The 18,963-nt window shown below is 40.3% G+C and overlaps 1 protein-coding gene across 7 annotated transcripts in view; it reads right to left on the reverse strand.

The window, feature by feature from the left end:
- RAD51B (RAD51 paralog B) overlaps positions 1-18,963 on the reverse strand; it is a 293,246-nt gene that overhangs the window by 131,160 nt on the left and 143,123 nt on the right. For all 7 annotated transcript variants that reach the window (XM_053385239.1, XM_053385213.1, XM_053385246.1 and 4 more), the window contains one exon: positions 7,822-7,931. In XM_053385239.1, coding sequence (XP_053241214.1) covers positions 7,822-7,931 — 110 coding nt within the window. The remainder of the gene's footprint in view (positions 1-7,821; positions 7,932-18,963) is intronic.

An 18,963-nucleotide genomic window follows, 5' to 3' on the forward strand; every position in this document is an offset into this window, starting at 1 on the left:
ACAAAGACTACATCAAAAACTCCAAGATATGTGGAATAATTTCTCCCCTGTTCATAGTCTCTTTTGTTCTAAATTTGTGTTGCTCGACAGATCAGGAATTTATTGTCCATAAGAAGCTGCTTATATTTTAAATAAGCAAAGTGGCAGTTTGGTGTTTCTGCAGCCAGACTATTTGGGTAAAGCACTGTACCTGAGTTGTAGAGATCTGTGTGCAGGAGGTCCAAGTTCCAGTTCCTAGTATCTCTCCAGATAGGGCTGTGAGATACCCATCTCAAATCTTAGAGAGCTGCTGCCAGGCAGCAAAGACAATGGTCTGATTCAGTATATGGCAGTTTCCGATATTCCTTTGTTAATGTAACGGATTTGACACCATCTGTTTTTAGAAAAATCGTCTTTTGCTTTGAACTGAGCTAACAACAACAACAACAACAATTTATTATTTATACCCCGCCACTCTGGGTGGCTGCCAACAGAATTAAAAGCACAATATAACATCAAACATTACAAACTTCCCTGAACTGGGCTGCCTTCTAAAAGTCAGATAGTTGTTTATTTCCTTGACATCTGATGGGAGGGCGTTCCACAGTGTGGGCGCCACTACCGAGAAGGCCTTTTGCCTGGTTACTGAGCATAGTACTTTCCCTTGGTGGCTCAACTAAGTTTTACCTATTGAAATTAATGAACATGACTAAGTTATGTCCATTAATTTCAATAGGACTACAGTGGTACCTCAGGTTACATACGCTTCAGGTTACAGACTCCGCTAACCCAGAAATATTACCTTGGGTTAAGAACTTTGCTTCAGGATGAGAACAGAAATCATGCAGTGAGGACGCAGCGGCAGCAGGAGGCCCCATTAGCTAAAGTGGTGCTTCAGGTTAAGAACAGTTTCAGGTTAAGAACAGACCTCCAGAACGAATTAAGTTCTTAACCCGAGGTACCACTGTACTCTGAATAAAAGCTTAGTTGAATACCACCTAATAGGTGGAATTCAACATTGTTCTATTTTGATTGTTCTGTCAGCGTAAACATGTCTCAACCCCCCAGAGTGTATTGGTGGGAGTGTTCAGGAGGCATGGAGGAGGACAGAGGGACAAGTCCCATTGTGCTAGCATAATATGTCCCACTGGCTCCCACTAGTGCAACTGTTCAGTTGAATCCATATCGATAAGTCTCAGCTCATCATTGGGCCTTGGCAGTCTAGAATATCTCTTTTTAGCAGGTATCAGACTGGGATAGTTATAGAAAACCTTTGGTTACTCTGTTGGGGACAAAACACTCAAGTCACAAACCAATATAAACTGCATGTTATGTTAACACAGAGATTTCTGTGGGGAAACTGAAAAAAGTGAATAAAACCCTAATGCCACTGTATTGCGTTTCCATTTTATTTAGTGTCGTTTCTAATCCAGTTCTTAGACAGAACTGTCCACTGATATCTGAGTGCGTAATGGATTAAAGTCAAAGACAAGTCTAAAATAATGTAAACATTTGCTCCTCCATAAAAGCCCTTCTGAAGAGAAGTGGGACATAAATCCAACTAGCCTGCAGTGCCCTGACAGTGTTTGCTTTACATATACATCCCACACATGTCCATTAGGAGGTCTGAGTCCTGATAAACAACAGCAGCGTAAATCAACATACCGTGCAGATGGATTTGCAGCAATGGTTGAGCACTTTAGGTCAGTCTCCTAGCTTCTTCCTTTCTTCCATGCAATAATTTCTGAGGCCAGTGCTTCTCAAATGTTGAGATAGTGAGCCTTTCTTAAAGGGGAAGGGAAAGACCTGCTGGGGCCTCCACACGGCTAGCTGCCTTAACTAGCCACTATGTGCCGTGTCAGACTCCCATGGCTGGCAGACAGACAGACAGACAGAGAGAAACTTAGGACCATGTGAAGCCCAGTTCCTCACAGAAATAAGAAGCTCACAAGGGCTATCATATTTGTAATTTGTTACTCCCAACAATTTCAAACTGGAGAATAATCAAACAGTCTCTTTGTGGATGTTGGGAAGGGGCACAATAGCACTTTAAGCCACTTGTTCAATCAGCGTGTTCAAATCTGGACTAGAATTGGGTCAGTCCTTTGCAACAAATCATACTGCTTAGGTTTCCAGGGCAGAGATAATATTTTGTATTTTCACACAGACATAAAATAGCTCTTTTAAATATTGTTACCTCTTAAGTAAAGGGTAAAGGGACCCCTGATCATTAGGTCCAGTCGTGGCCGACTCTGGGGTTGCGGCGCTCATCTCGCTTTATTGGCCAAGGGAGCCGGCGTACAGCTTCTGGGTCATGTGGCCAGCATGACTAAGCCACTTCTGGCGAACCAGAGCAGCGCACAGAAACGCCGTTTACCTTCCCGCCGGAGCGGTACCTATTTATCTACTTGCACTTTGATGTGCTTTTGAACTGCTAGGTTGGCAGGAGCAGAGAACGAGCAACGGGAGTTCACCCCATCGTGGGGATTTGAACCGCCGACCTTCTGATCGGCAAGTCCTAGGCTCAGTGGTTTAACCCACACAAAATTAACTTCTCTCCAAGGCTTTTGTGTACCTTAAGAAAGAAAAGTGCTTGATAAATGAACACTGATGGCCAGTTGATGTTCCTGTAGCCAAGAATCTAAGTTATACTTACCTGCAAATATAGGGGCTGAAATCAGCATTCTGCTCATGTGTACATGTGGCTGAAGAACCCTCCTCCCTTCCCCTCAAAAAAAACCTGTTTGGCAGTGTGAATGTAAACCAGTGAAGGAAAAACAAGTTTGAATTTGTGCAGCTGGCTGGCAAGAAAAAGACAGCTCTCCTGAAACTTCCTATGCTCAAAGAAATGAGGAATGAATACATATTGTTTGAAATGTATCAGGATTTTAATAGTATTCTGATTAACATAATTATCTTATTTATCAGAGCTTGACTGTTATGCATGCTGCTACAAAAATATTAAGAGAAAATGAAGTCCCACTTCTTTCAGAAAGAACTACAAAACAGCTGCAGCAAAGAAACTCATAACAGGGGAAGCTGCTTTTACTTGTAGATCCAGCCCCCTCCTTTTAAGGACAAACAATTAGTATATTTTGATGGAAGAGTAATAAACTGAATAGAATGTTGGGGAATTAAATCTTCAAAGAGGAAAAAAAACCCAGAAAGTTGCACAATTATTAAAATCCATGCCTGCTTCTAGAACTGAATGTCCAGTAGTATTTCAATTCATAGTGAAAGGAAAAGGAAACCAAAATTAAGAACAATATACAAGGGTAGAAAGTAAACTGATCAGGAAGGGAGCATTGAAGTTTCTAATTAAAGTTTTGCTGGCAAAAGTTATTGATCTGTTCATAACAGACATTCTGAAGTAAAGGAGAAAGTGTTTTGTTTTTCTTTTAAAAAAACCTGAAGTTTTGAGAAACTCTACATATATGGAATTTCTTATCAAGTCTATTCCTACTTTACTGCATTAAAAGCAAAAAAATACACTGTGCATGACTTGAAATAAGTATGCAAATTTCAGCATTATCATACATAAAGAGAAGAAACAGATATTTTTAAAGACTAGCAATACATTTGGTTAAACTTCATACCAGCACTGAACTCATTGTGTATCATCATCACACATGGTGAGTGTCATAGTAACTGCAGACAACATTAGCCATTCTAAACCTATATATTTTATAGGGTTGAGCAAAATGTTCTCCAGAAAACGTTTACACATCTACCAGCATCCACATGAGATACTCAGGCCACAAGGGAGCATTCATCTCATACTACTAAAATCTAACCAGAGCATTTCAGATCCTCCGGTCAATTGTCACTTCCATTTCCTTTCTTGCAATGTCTTCATTTCCTGCATATCAGATATTAGCATGTGGAAAATAGGCATTTCCCCTCACAAGTTCTAATAGTTATCATATCCCAGTCTTACTCAAAACACTTGAGATCATTTTCAGAATCCCAATTTATCCTTTCACATATTCTTTATGCCCACCTTGTCTATAATTGTTGCAGTTTCAGTCAACACATTACATAAAGGACCCCTGACAGTTAAGTCCAGTCGCAGACAACTCTGGGATCCCGTTGCTCATCTTGATTTACATGCCGAGGGAGCCGGTGTTTGTCCGCCAACTGTTTTTCCGGGTCATGTGGCCAGCATGACTAAGCCACTTCTGTCGCAACGGAACACCAAAACCAGAGCAGCACACGGAAATGCCGTTTACCTTCCTGCCAGAGCAGTACCTATTTATCTACTTGCACTGGTGTGCTTTCGAACTGCTAGGTTGGCTGGAGCTGGGAACGAGCAACGGGAGCTCACCCCATCGCGGGGATTCGAACCACCGACCTTCTGATCGGCAAGCCCAAGAGGCTCAGTGGTTTAGACCACAGCACCACCCGCGTCCCTTTAAAGGAACACATTGCATAGGGTTGCCATATTTAAAAAAGAGAAAATCCAGACACATAAATTGTTTAGCTTTTTTTATTTTTTATTTTTGACCAACTAAAAAAAAATCTACACTTCTGACATGGGCTGCCATACGTCCGGATTTTCCCAGACATTTAAGTGATTTCCACCCAGACACAGTTTACAAGGGCTGAATACTGGCTATGCCCAGGAAATTCCGGACATATGTCAACCCTACATTACAGCAAACTCATCAGGTATGTCTTATCAGCTGTGGCTCCAGAACCTCTTTGAATCTCATCAAAAACATTCTCTACCCCTCCATTACCCACACTCATATAAGGCTGAAAAGCAGTATCTAAATATTCATATATATAATAGTGTCATCATTAAAGAACTTGGATTTTAAAGTTATTTACCCTCCCCCTGCACTTTTAAGTAAAATAGTTAATGCATTACTTCTTTAAAAACATTAGAATGAATGCTACTATCTCCCCTCTCATTCCTAGCTATTTTGATTTGTAACACTGAAACACTATCAAACACTATTATTAACACATGGCAACACTAACATTTGGGACGTTGGGGGGGCTTCTTCGTTTTGAAAAATGTCGAAACATCTGTAAGCACTTCTAGAGTAAAGAATGTGTCTCTCCTGCAGTTGAATAAATATATAAGAAGAGCTGAAGAATCATTAGGCGTAAAAACGAAATTTTTCAGTGTATAACCTTTAAGATATTCAGGGCTAGACTTTGCTGAAAAACTACTGTAGCTTCATTTTTAGGTTTTAACATAAGCCATCCCCTGCTACCACCAGTCAGGTTGCTGTTTGTGTGACAGTCAGAATGGTGGAATGCTATTTATATCGCACTAATCAGAGTAGGGTAAAACCAGCTGTTCTCTAACAAAGAACACGGGGGAAGTGATGTCTGGCATCAGTAGGCCTGGGAAATCTTATGCTTGGGCTTATAACACATCTCAATATTGCACTGAGAGCAGAAGACTGCTAATCAGACAGCTCCTGTAACATTTGCTGACAACTAAACATTTTGCTCTAATCTCAAAAAATTATTTTAAGAATAAATTCCAAAAGCAACAAATGAAAACAAAGGATTATTAACCTCCACGCACCCACAATTTTGTATATGTATCAGATTTGTCTTTTCCCAGCTTTTCCCCATAAAGTACATATGAACACCAAAATAGCCTTTGCTGGTCAGTTCACACATTTACCTAATCCAGCTCTCTGTTTTGCCTATGCTAACCTTCCACAGGATCTCAGGTAGTAAGCAGCCATTCTGTAAAAGGAACCACTAGATGTGGGAACAAAAGCATATGAGGCTGAAGGCTCCCCTGAATCTTCTATAAGCAAGGGTTTAAATCACAAAATAGTAAAGTATATTGTGCAATTTTGGTAGTGAGCATTCGTCACAACAGGGGGCATAAAAATTGACCATGCATTAACAGAGCTTGGGCAGAGTTTAAACAGAGTTTAGATTGTAAGCCATTTGAAAAACTGCATTCAGTGACAGAGAGCTCAACCACGCACATGAAAAAAGATGAAAATGAAATCAGGTGTTTGCTGAAAAGTGTGTTCTTGCACCTTGTCTCACTGTTTGAAAAAACAAACACCCCTCAACAACCACCCCCAGAGTAAAATGTTTTTAAACATTTCACTTGAAAAACATGTGATCTGTCAATTAAAATAGTGGGTGTTTGGTCTGTTTTAATTCCTGGGAGTTGTTTACTATGAGAGGAAAGAGAAAGCAGCATTTGCAGATGGAGATGATAAAACCCTATTCACAAATACTACAGAAATATAAACATTTACTTCTTAAAATGTAAAACGGATGTTTGACATAGAAGTACACGAACAATAGGAAAGTCCTCAAATCACAGTAGTCTATGCCTACACGTGCTGTAACAACCCCAAAATTTCACCTTCTAAACTAATAAGCTAAATCTTAAGGCACTAAAATAAACTCCAGAAACACTTTTGAAAACCAAAGGTGGCCCATCCAAGAGCATAGATAATTCAATTGTTTTTCTCAAGCTGCAGAGAGTACTACTAGCCTTGGGAAAGTACCAGAGAAACAAGTTTACCCCATATACTTATGTCTTAAGATGCATGAGAATCTTGCAATAGCAACATAACACACACAGCTATTTCTAAAAACTAGCAGACATGTTTCCAGACATGTTTGAAGATCCTTTCCCAGATATAGATGCATGCATTACATTCCTACCCATGGCATACATGCAACTACCTCTTTAGTAAAGAAGACATCCATGTGTTGGCTCTGTGTGGGCCACACCAAGAAGCATGGCTAAGTAAGATAGAATATCTACCAATGATCAAGGCTAATGAAAAAATAGTGAGAGGTAAGAATGACCTCTATATCTCCCCACCTCAAAATGCTTGGATGGTGGCAATGGGCCATCTGGAGTCCCTGGCAGCAGATGTGCATGTGCACCAGCCCAGGGTAAAAGGAGTGACCATAGGAAAACAAAGGCAGGCTGATCCCCGCATCATCAAAACAATTGCAGGGTGATGGGGAATTTTTCTGAGACACTCAGCTGACATCAGTGGCTACTAGACATGATGACCAAGCTCTGCCTCCACAGTTGGAGGGCAGCAGTGCTTCAAAATACCGTAGCTGGAAACCATGGGAGAGAAGAATGCTCTTGTGCTCACATTCCGCTCCCTGATTTCCCACAGGCATCTGCATCTGGTTGAAAACACAGTGCTGCACTACCTGGGCCACTGGCCTGATCTAGCAGGCTACTCTTACGTTCTTATGTCTTTGACATCAGTTGCCTTAACTGCCACAGTGGCAAGGTAAGGCAAAACTGCCTTGTACCTGGCTCAGTCTGAGTACTACAGATGAGCAGATATCAGATGTTACCAACAGCTGACCTTAGACTGCAGATTATACACTACATAGGCAGACCAGTTCTGTTCCAACTGCAAGCTCTGCCTTCAATGAAGGATGCATCTTCAGTTAAAGGGGCCTGGCCCACTCCTTTTACTCCAAAGGAGAGAGGTAGACTGTGGTTGTACTGTGGTTTCTATGTGATATCATTGGGCCAGAAGGGCACCAGCACCACAGGCTTGGCTTGTGAAATTTCATCCTCTGGCTTTGAGTCCTTGACCTCATCCCTGAAGAAGGGGAGTTCAACGACAGAATCATAGCCGAACTAAGGTCAGAGGAAGCTTTTTTCTGAAGTCAACCCCTGTATAGATTCCCTGTAGAGAGGAGGAAGGTGAAGCAAATAAATAAAATGTTTTTGCCCCTCCTTCCTTCTTATTATAGGACTCTCAGTTATCTACTTAAAACATGACAACTACAACTTTGAGTACCTTCTTTGAGCAGAATGTGTCTGTCATATACATTACTGTGGGAATAACATTGCTTCCCCTGGTGCCTCACCTGTCTTGTCTGAGAATCCAGATACTGCAAGATGAGTCTTGTATTCACACTATGACTCCAAGTATTCCCTAGTGCTGCAGTCACATAGCCAGACTCTCCATTTCTAGAGCCTAGAGTAAAGAAGACAGAAGCATTGATATTACCTTCTTGTAACTGAAGTAAAATGACATTTCATATTTTAAGTCCAATGCATTTTCCAAGATAACACTAGAGTGAAAAACCAAAAAGGAGAGAGATGTATTCATGTTATATCGGACGTGCTTATTATTGACAGCTGCTTATACAAGAATTAAAAACAACAACTGGCAATCATTGACCATGTCTTGCAGGGAGTTAAGACAGCTGCATGTACTTTCCATGTCATATCAGACAAACCAGTGCATGGATCCCGTAAAAGAGGAATGACCTGGGCATCAAGGGAAAGAGAGGCTGGGAAAGGCCAGATCCAGACAAAGACATGCTGGAAAGAGGTGTACAAGACAGTTTTAGGGACTCCATTCTGGATTTGTGTACTGTTTACTCCTTAGTATATTACTAGCAAATGATAAGACCAAGTATTTTACATGCCCAAAAAATATGATCAATGCATCTTCTAGTTAATCATATCCTGTTATAACTTCTATTTCATTTTTTTCTGATTTTCCAATTATTTTTATTTTAAAACATGACCAGAAAAGATGAAGCATGCTAGTATTTTCTGAGCTGCACCTCCAGAAAATGTTGACTGCTCTACTGTATACAGTGGTACCTTGGGTTATGAACTTAATTTGTTCAAGAGGTCCGTTCTTAACCCAAAACTGTTCTTAACCTGAGGTGCACTTTCGCTAATGGAGCCTCCCGCTGCTGCCGCGCCACTGGCACGCAATTTCCATTCTCATCCTGGGGCAAAGTTCTCAACCCAAAGTACTACTTCTGGGTTAGCGGAGTTTGTAATCCGGTGTTTGTAACCTGATGCGTTTGTAAACCAAGTTACCACTGTATATGACAAAGTCATGCATGGGTTACCTACCAGATGTATGTCAACTTAAAAACAACAACCCTCAATTTCACATTCATACACAAAGTCTGTTGAGGTACACATTTCAAATCCATTTCCATGCTTCTTATTAAGTGTTTTGTCTCGGCTCTCTTTCCCATTCACTTTGATATGTTTTTTTCTGGTTATATCCAAAAGCATAATAATATGACATAGTTTTCTCAAAACTTCTTTTTGCAGACTATTAGATTTTCAATTTTGTTAATTCTCACTCCTGTTTAAAGGATCCCCCACAGACACACACACTCATATTCATTTCACTCATGGTTGCCAGATTCTTGATCAGCGTCCTATCCCTAAAGAAGAGAAACGGACTCCTGTGCGGCTCGGATAATCTCTTTAAATTATGATCTATGTTTTAGGATGTAATTAGGTGATTTCACCATTGATGTCTTCTACTAATTTATGAGTAGAGGGCGATGTTTATGTTACAAATTTATTGTAATGTATGATGTTGGTCTTTTGTTTTTGTTTTGCTTTGGTTCTTGTCTGTTTTTTGTAAATCTTGGCGGTTTTAAATTTGGAGGTTTAAGTACATTATGTTGGTATGGGAAACTGTCGTGTGATGGGCCAATGGCCGTAATAAAGATCAATACAATACTCATATTCATTCTTTCACCTCAAACCCTGAACTTTCAAAAAGAAAAGGCTCATAACCATGTAAAATTAAATGAGGTTTCTCCATTATATAGGTACTGAAGACTTTCCACCACGTCACCAAATGAGCAGGGATAACTAACACAACATATATAAGACAGAGGCTGACTCATGAGAAAAATAAATCTTTCCAAAGTTCTTATTTCTGCACCTCTATCAACTCTCACATCGTGAAAATTGCAATCCAGATGTGGACATGGCTAGGAAACAGTTAAACTTAGCATGCAAGCGAAGGAAATATATCATTGCCCTCTGCATTCCTGTACACACCCAGGACTCCCACTTATGTCAACAGGTAGGCTGAGTGAGCAGTGGAGGCAGGTTCAGGGGGCACAGTGGTTAGAAAGAGTGCAGGCACATAAATTACCCTTTCCTTATTTCTGGGGGGAAACACTTGTGGTACCAGGCTGCAGCAGCACCTGCCTTGACAACTGCTGGCAGGACTATTTGTGTGACCCTCTGAGCTGCTCACATATATGCTTTAGCGCAAGACAACTATTTTGGGGTAGAGCAACCTCCCTTTCACAGGGCAACTGGGGGTGGGTGGGAAGGTTTCTATTTAAAACAGAAACACTATACCCCTTCTGCAATCTCTGCATGTTGTATAAAATAGAGGGAAGTAAATCAGGAAGCGGCAACGTGTACTGTGGAGGAAACTGAGGAGGTCCCCAGGAGAGTTCAATGGCAGTTAAGAGCCAGACATTTTGCCTCTTTTAGCACCAAACACCAGGAGACAACAGATGTCTCAGGGGCAGGAAATCGGAAATGGCAGGGAGAGAGATAGGAGCTCAAATATGTTGCTTAAAAATTATTCTATTATTTCAACTGTGAAATGAATTTTTAAAAGACCATGAAAGAAGATTAACAGTGCATTTTATCACACATATCCCTTGCCTTATCCCATCTTCAACTTTACTGACATTTTCTAGAGACCCAAATAAGCCCCGCCCCCTCTGTTCCCCAATCCACAAAACAACCATTATACCAATATGTTGGCCCTAAATACAAAATTTAGGGCTTTTTAGTTTTAAAAAAGGGCAAGTAGTGAGGGACATGGTAGAGGTATATAAAATTATGCACGATTTAGAAAAAAGGGGGTAGATATTAGTTTTTCTGTCTCTCATAATACTAGGACCAGGGTGACTGCTGTAAGATTCAGGACAAAAGGTTAGTACTTCTTCACACAGTTAAACTATCACTGCCATAAAATGAAGTAATGACAGTATGTGTGTGAATACCAGTTGCTGGAGATCATTAACCGAAGACAATTGAGTCCTGCTTTGGGGCTTTCTTCAGGCATTTGGTTAGCCATTGTGAGAACAAAATCCTGTAGTCTTTGCAGTGGGGCTCTTCATTTGACCCTCTTAAAACAAAAACTGGTGGGCACCACCTTAGATGAAGCACTGCCCCTTCTCTGACACAGGAGGCAACACCACTTTTAAGATAGTGCTTGGAACAAGATACATTATTATTTTTCAAGGAGGCGTGCTTTTTTCCTTCAGAATTATTGGTTTCCCTCACATGAAAGCTCATGGAAATTAAATCAATAAATGTATTGACAGATTTAAACTGAAGTTAAAAAAAACAACCAACCAGAGGGACAATGCTAATCAAATCAATTGAATGGCTGCAGGAAGGAGTTTTTAAAGAGAGCTAAAGAAAGCATGTCTCCATGCATGTGGTGCCCTTCACATGTTTTTTGCCTCACACTCTCCCTTCTCTCCATTCCGCAGTATTGTTTCAGATTAGGAGGTACGCTTGACAGTTTTGATGTCCAAAGGGATGATCTCATTCCCTGGACTAGCCGGCCAAGGTGCATTCCGTACCCAGGACATGGCGCATGCTTCATTGCTGATCCATGAGGAACTAATAAACAAAGGTTTGGGGGGTATGCAGAAATCTATTCAAACATGTATGCCAGCACTACATATAAATTAAAAAAATGGCATATAACTAATCACTCTGCAATGCATTGGCTTGTGAAAAATAAAACACAGTGGGGGGTAGTGGATAATAATACAAAGATGCACATACTGTTCAAATAAACTGAATTAGGAGAGAAATTCTTTCTCTACATCACCTGCTCACCAGACAATCCACAAAGCTCTGTGGATGCATTGAAGGGCAGAATCTTGTTCATCTTACAGATAGGAAGGAACACAGGAAGCTGCCTTATGCTGCACCATTGGTCCATCTAGCTCAGCACTTTCTTCATGGGTTGGCAATGATTCTCCCGTTTCATACAGCCCTACTTAGAGATGCCAGAGATTGAGCTTGCTCCCTTCTGCATACAAAGTAGATGCTCTACCATTGAGTTATGGGCCCTCCCCAACATATGACTTTCCCCCATACCGAAACAGCTTGATAAGCCCTGGAAAAGCCTGACTCACTCTTTTTTTTAAAAAAAATAATTTTTATTGAATGATTTTATGTTACAAAAAACAATGCAGCCATACTACCACTAAATATAATTAAGAAATAAAAATTACATACATCAATATTTAGTTTGTTATTTGTTATTTATCGTCTTATTTCCCCCCAAACATTGCATACAACACACATATGTGCAGACACCCACACCCAAAATGATAATAATGAAAGTAAATATTTCCCTCTTTTATCTCCCAAAATATTTTCTTCAACTTTGACTTCCTGTCAAGTCCCTTTGCATATATTTTATCTTACATTTGAATGTACACAAAACAATAAACCTTTCTATATAATTTTTCTAATACATTCTGAAAACATAATAAATCCTTAATTGTTATCCACCTCCTTTTAGTTCCTTTATCACTCTAATGCTAGCACGGAGTCAAAACTATTATTGTATTTTTGAACATATCTTCTATAACCATCCCATTTTTCCGCAAATTTTTGCTTTGACTCATTCAAGGATCTTCATGATTTCTGCTGATTAGGAGGATAGTAGTATAAATGTGCTGATGACCAACAGCTATTCCTCTCCTTTCCACCTGAATCAGATGAGGTAGTAGATATGCTGATACATATGAGGTAGTAGATAAGCAATGATGCACTTATGAGGGGCAAATAACTATGAGTGAATCCCAGTAAGATGAAGGTACAGGCTTTTTGGGTGCAGGGATTAGGAGGACAGCCCATTTTGGATGGGGTAGCACTTCCCCAAATGAAGCAGGTATGTAGGCTGATAGAACTATCTGATCCACAATTGTAACTGGAGGTCCAGATGTCTTCAGTGGCAAGGAATGTCTGTTTCCAGCTCCACTCAGTTTGCCTGCTTTGGCAATTCCTGGACAAGGAAAGTCTGCTATAAGTAATGCACCCAGGGATCCTCAATTATTTTTTTTAAAAAAAATACAACCACGGGGTGATGGCGAATATAACTTGAGTAACTTAAGTCCATGAGCTTCAGTGGGTCTACACTGAGTATGAATTTGTTGGATACCCCCATATTTTTGGTTGCTCTTGAAAATGTTTTAACTTTTGCTCCCTTTCTCCATTTAGATCACAATCCTAAAGAAATATGTGAATATTTGCTAGAAAAATGACTTTTTCATAGATTCCCACACCCCACACTCCGGTATAACCAGTGAGACTTAATGAGGCTTTTCTAAACAACAAGAGATCTAAGCCAAGCTCCACCCTGAAAATAATATGAGCTCTAGATTTAGTATTAAGAATAGTAATGTGAATTCTCTACCGGGTCAATCACATTATGTTTGTTTTTAATTTCAGGATCCTTGGAAGTGGCATGCAGGTTTACTGTCATCACAACATGTTTTGCATTAGGGAATCTCAACTCCTGGCGTCAGTGGGTTCATGTGGATTCCATTTTGTTTTGAAACCCTTCAGTGAGAGGCCTCAAGCCAGTACTTAGGCTCTTGTCTACTAAAGAACCAAAAAGAAAAAGAAAAGAAATTATCCAGCTGTTCTGAATCCTAGCCAGATGATCTACTAGAAGCACCAACCCTGAGTAAAATGATCAGGTTTCATAGACTCTGTGGAGGTGGGAGGACAGCTGGTTGTTTTATAGTGGCAGAGAGAGGCTAAGATTAGGAGTTGCAGAAAACCACAACCTAAAAGAATTGATGAGATTCTCTCTTTTCATTTGAAAGGAAAAAACTTCTGTGGTTAACAATAACAAACATTTTAACTTCCAATATTCTAACTGTCTTCTCTTTCTCTTTCTCTTTTTATAGTTACTCTGTTGTGTTGATTTTGCAGCAATGATGGTGCAGTATAAGAATTTATAAGAGGATGTACACTCTGATCACCAATAACTCCTGATGTTCTTCTTCAAATTCAGTATTTCTCTCAGCTTTTCTGTTTGACAGACTGAAAAATTCTCTCATGTGAACATAACTTGCAAAAGTGTCTCTGTAAAACTCTTCGTTTTCTCTTTCGTTCTATTCTTCCTTTGCCTTGATAGGATCCTGCAACCAATCCTGTTTACAAATATCTACCCCTCTTCATCCTTATTTCTTGTATTATAAAACAGTTCCCACTGCAAAATCATATCTACTTATTCATCATTTAGAAAAAGAAAAGGAAGGATTTTCTTTCTTGTCTGTACATAAGATAGGACTTAGGACATGGAAGTCCCAAATAGCATTTCTGAAGATTAGCACAGAAGCAAAGAATTGCAGGGTTGGAAGGGACCCTGAGGATCATCTAGTCTATGCAATGAAGGAAAATGCAGCTGTCCCATACTGGGATCAATCCTGCAACCTTGGCGTTATCAACACCACACTCTAACCGACTGAGCTCAGCAGAATTGCAGTGTGGACTGTTTCTGTTCAGGGTTTTAGCCTGCCAGCACTTTCTTCTTTCAGGATACTTCATCCTGTTCCTCTCTCCCCCACATCCAACAGTCAGCCAGTACTCATTGGCAACCCAAAATACTCAGTCCCAACTGAGCCATTTTGGGCTCCCCTCACCCTGCTTTGTACTTCTGCAAACCTTTCAGTTCCTCCAGGCCTGCTCACAGCATTCTCTCAGGTGTGTGGATGGTGTCATTTTAGTTACATAAAGCGCAACACTCAGAGAACTGAGTTTTCTGAAAATTTATGACGAGTGTTACTATGAGCTATTACATAAAATTCTTCCCTTAGGAGAGAATACAATGGTATTAAGCATATTGGATGTGGTGATTGTGAGGGAGTGGAATGCTTGAATTACATATGCTTATGTCCCTTAAAGCTTGAGGAAGAAACAAGAGAGATTTGAAACTGTCAGTGCAAATTCAAACGCCTCTGCGCACTATGCTCAAAACCTCAGGGTAAAGCATTTCATTTTCCCACGCCAGTCTCTCTCAGCTGTTATGTTATGTCATTCTTTGCTGCTGTTCACCCATCATCTGGATTTGCCATTTTTACAAATTCCACAAGCTAAAACCTAGAAAGTTGCCTAACACGCATAAGCCTCACAGTAAAAATATTTAAAAGGGGGGGAAAGTAGTAGTTTCAGGGATGGATCTTACACTCCCACCCCACATACTGATCCATATTATTGTTTATAAAGTGCTTAAACTTAGCTATATTCAGCAAAGGTGAAGTTATGAACAGTGCAGGAAGATTTTTCCATCTGCATATATTGAGTTCTATTAGAAAAGTTGTTGCACCAGCATCTGTAGGGAACACATTTCTTTATTTATAGGTAATGATTGCATTCATCTTCTGGGGAGATGCATGTTGAATCAAACTATGAGAAGGATCTCATTGCAGACTGAAATGAGTTCATCAAACATTGCTCATGTCAATTCCACATGGATTTCAACTTATGGTAAAAGGATAATATCTCAGTGTGATTAAAAAACTAAACCCTGACCTGCAGATTCATCCTTGGAAGTAATCTTGAACTGTGTCCTAAGTGGAATTAGGCTTCATGATTCCTCTCTGCTGAGATGAAAATGATTTGCAGGAAATACTAGTTAGAGAGGCCACAATTCCAGTGGGGTCTACAACAACTAGTCCAGCCCATTTCTCAGAAAACCATGAAAACCATGAAATCTCATTAGTTAGTATCATGCACAGATATTCCATATCCCCCATGCAGCCAGGACCTGTTAGGTCTGGGTGTTTTCCAGTAAGGTAATTGGGCCTAAGTGTCTCACTGAGGAGCAAAATGAAATTGCCAGATGGAGTCAATTCCAGAAAGGCAGTCAAGGCACATATAGGATAGGTGAGAATGAGGAACCGGTGAAAGGCTTGATGCAACAAGGAGACTGTGAGCTCCAGACAGGAGTTACTTTCCACATCAAGCCTGATTACAAAAGGAGAGGCTTACACAGAAGTTTGTATAGGGACAGAGTGGGCAGTGGCCATTCATGGAAGGGCTAAGAGCTGGTGTAGCCGAAAAAGGACCATGGTCCTCAACAGAGATGAATGGCACGAGGAGCAAGGATCCAGGTTAGCTTCTGGCAGATAAAGCTGGTACTTTCAACTTCTGTTCACTTCTAAATTTGATAGGGGAACCCTGACAAGACATTCTTTAGATGTAAATTAATATCCCCATGTGTATATTTCTGTTGTAATTACCACAATAATTCTACTGCAAGCGTTAGACAATAGAATTGTTGGGACTTCTCTTGGTTTGTCTTCACTGCTATTGCTGCTTACTGAGAAGAATGAACCCACATATCTTTCCAACTGATTTAGATTTTTTTCATCTGGTTGACACATCTGCCAATAGCCACATTTTACAAGAATTTTCAAAAATATAGGCTTGAGGCACAAAAGAATTTGGACACCTGAATTTTGCATGCCTGCCAACAGTACTTTGGTTAATTACAGGCACAACTTGAAAGCAATTATTTCATCTTGGATTTTAATCTAAATGCTAGTCCAAATTGTTCTTTGTGCAAGTCACAATGTTCAGAACTATTTCCTCCCTGTGCTTGAACCATGTGACTATTTGAAATCCAACCTTTTCAGCTGCAATATCACTTTCCCCTACTCAAAAGTAAAGTCCTGGAGTTCCAACTGGAATCATAGCGTAGGAAAGAACGTAACCAAAAATGTAAGCCTAGATATGAGTGTTAACATTGACTGGGGAGTTGGGGAGGGGAACAATCCTACTCACACCTGCAATCTGACTTGACTGTCTATCTAAATGGACATTATGTAAAAATCATAATAATTTAAATAAACAGATCTGAGACAATAGTAACATCATTGCCGGATCCAAATAAAAAAATGCCACACACTAATACCACATTCACTCACACAATAGAAGCATTGTTTACAAACAGATACCAGAACTCTGCCATGAAAAGAAAATATGGTCATAATGTCCTCCAAACTGAACAGGTCTGATTTACAGACAATATGGGAAACAGCCCGTGCAACTTTTAAGGCAGTAAACATCTTGCTCTTAATATTAAAGGATCTCAAAGAAGCAGGTTACAACTACAGTAGTACCTTGGGTTACATATGCTTCAGGTTACAGACTCTGCTAACCCAGAAATAGTACCTCGGGTTAAGAACTTTGCTTCAGGATGAGAACAGAAATTGTGCTCCGGCGGCACGGCAGCAGCAGGAGGCCCCATTAGGTAAAGTGGTGCTTCAGGTTAAGAACAGTTTCAGGTTAAGCATGGACCTCTGGAATGAATTAAGTACTTAACCAGAGGTACCACTGTACTCTCAAATAAACTTCCAATGCTCTTCTATTAGTGTGACTGCCAATTCCCAAAAAGACAGGCAGAAAATAAAATAAAATGAACCAAGTCATTCAGGGCTGATTCGTGTGTAACAAGTACACTGCAGTGACTGCTCTTTGGTGGCTTCTTTCAATGTTACTTTGGCAACATAGGAATAAAATAAAAATGTGAGATGGCAGAATTACATATGCCATCATCAGAGGCCAGATTGTGAGAGCGAGGCATAGGAAAACAGCAACAAGGTCGCAAAAACCATATTGCTTCCATAACATCAAGAACCAGAGTTGAACGAAGGTTTCGTAGAAGATATTTTTCTGAGAAGCTTTCTAAGCTTTTTCTTTTTCTGCTCTCCCCAGAAAAAAAAGGCCCTTTGCAGAATTTTCTCCACATATTTTTTACCATTTTTTGTGGCAACAGGTATACCTTCTTTCCCTGTCAAGCCCCAGAATGATGCTAGGTCCAGGAATGTGCAAAGGATGCAAAATGGTGGGAAGACTGCCAACAAGTTATTGCTGCTGGTACCACTTGAAGCGGGGGTTGGGGGCTGGATAGAGCGATAGATTGAGAGAAAGATGAGGCTGGGCCACTGATAATGGTGAGCCCCACTCTCAATAAACTATTGGAGTATTTCTCCTCTAGTCCTAGACAAGGACTATTCCCACCTAGAAATCTGTACTGTGCCTAAAAATAAGGCCCTGAAGAGGCTTGGGACCGTTTTCACAATTTTACCACAGCTGTCATCACCACCATCACAACCAACAATAAAGACTTGTGTGTGTTGTCTTATATTGGGCAGTATCCAACAAAGTTGTTCATCAGGGCAAGGACTTATGGCTATTCAAAGGAAAGTCCCCTCCTCTTCTCCAGCCCCTAAATCTGTTCCAGGGGTTCCCCCAATCCTCTAGAACAGATTTGGGGAGGAGAGATCGGGGACGTTGCATTGCACAAATGTTAATCTTTGCACTAATGGAACTACTTCACCAGATACTGCTCACTGTTAGGAAATTTATGTTGAGCACAATGACTGCCAAATCCCAGGAGAGCAAATCATCTTTAGCTATATGACAACTTCACTTCATGGCCAGGCATAATCGACTTTGAAATTTCCATACAGTCAAAGCTGATTTTCAGTTGCCCAACAGGACTCTTAACAAGACTATAAAAATGCAGTGTTTTCGCAGCTTCAAAACAAGAAATTTAGAATGGCAGCTTTGTTAATAGTGTATGTATACATTATGGTCTATAGGGGCTGGTGCCATACCTCCCATAACAACAACAAACACAGCCCACATCTGTAACATAATAAGAACCATCACTGCTTTAAATAAAGTAATTCCTACACAGCCACACGAATAAAAAAAAAGGTACTGAATGTTTGGGCTGTACGGTTTTTGTCTCTCCTGTGAAATATTGATTCCCCCCTGTCACTTTTAATGTCATTTTTAGCTAGTTAAAAGTATAGTTAAGGATGTTAGAGTCCAAACTATTTCACAGAAACTTTTTTTTTTTGTAATAGAGATGGGGAGAGGGAGGGAGGGAGAGAAGTTTCAAATAGCAACATTGTCCAAAAGGGTGAAAGGGAACAGATGGCCGTGGAGAATGCAGACTCAAAGCTCTGAAGAAAAGGCCTATATTGACAGATCTTGCTGTTTCCTATTCAAGCATGAACGCTCTGGCATGGAGAGTTAAGACGATACAAGGAGCGACCTCTGTTCCCAGCAACCCGCTACGGGCAACTGGCCTCTGAAGCTTTCTGAGAAAAACAAGGAGACACAGACAGACAAACAGATATGGCAACAAGCCCAGCTCTCAG

This window comes from Podarcis raffonei, chromosome 1, assembly GCF_027172205.1.
Source record: "Podarcis raffonei isolate rPodRaf1 chromosome 1, rPodRaf1.pri, whole genome shotgun sequence".
Classification (NCBI taxonomy): Eukaryota; Metazoa; Chordata; class Lepidosauria; order Squamata; family Lacertidae; genus Podarcis; species Podarcis raffonei.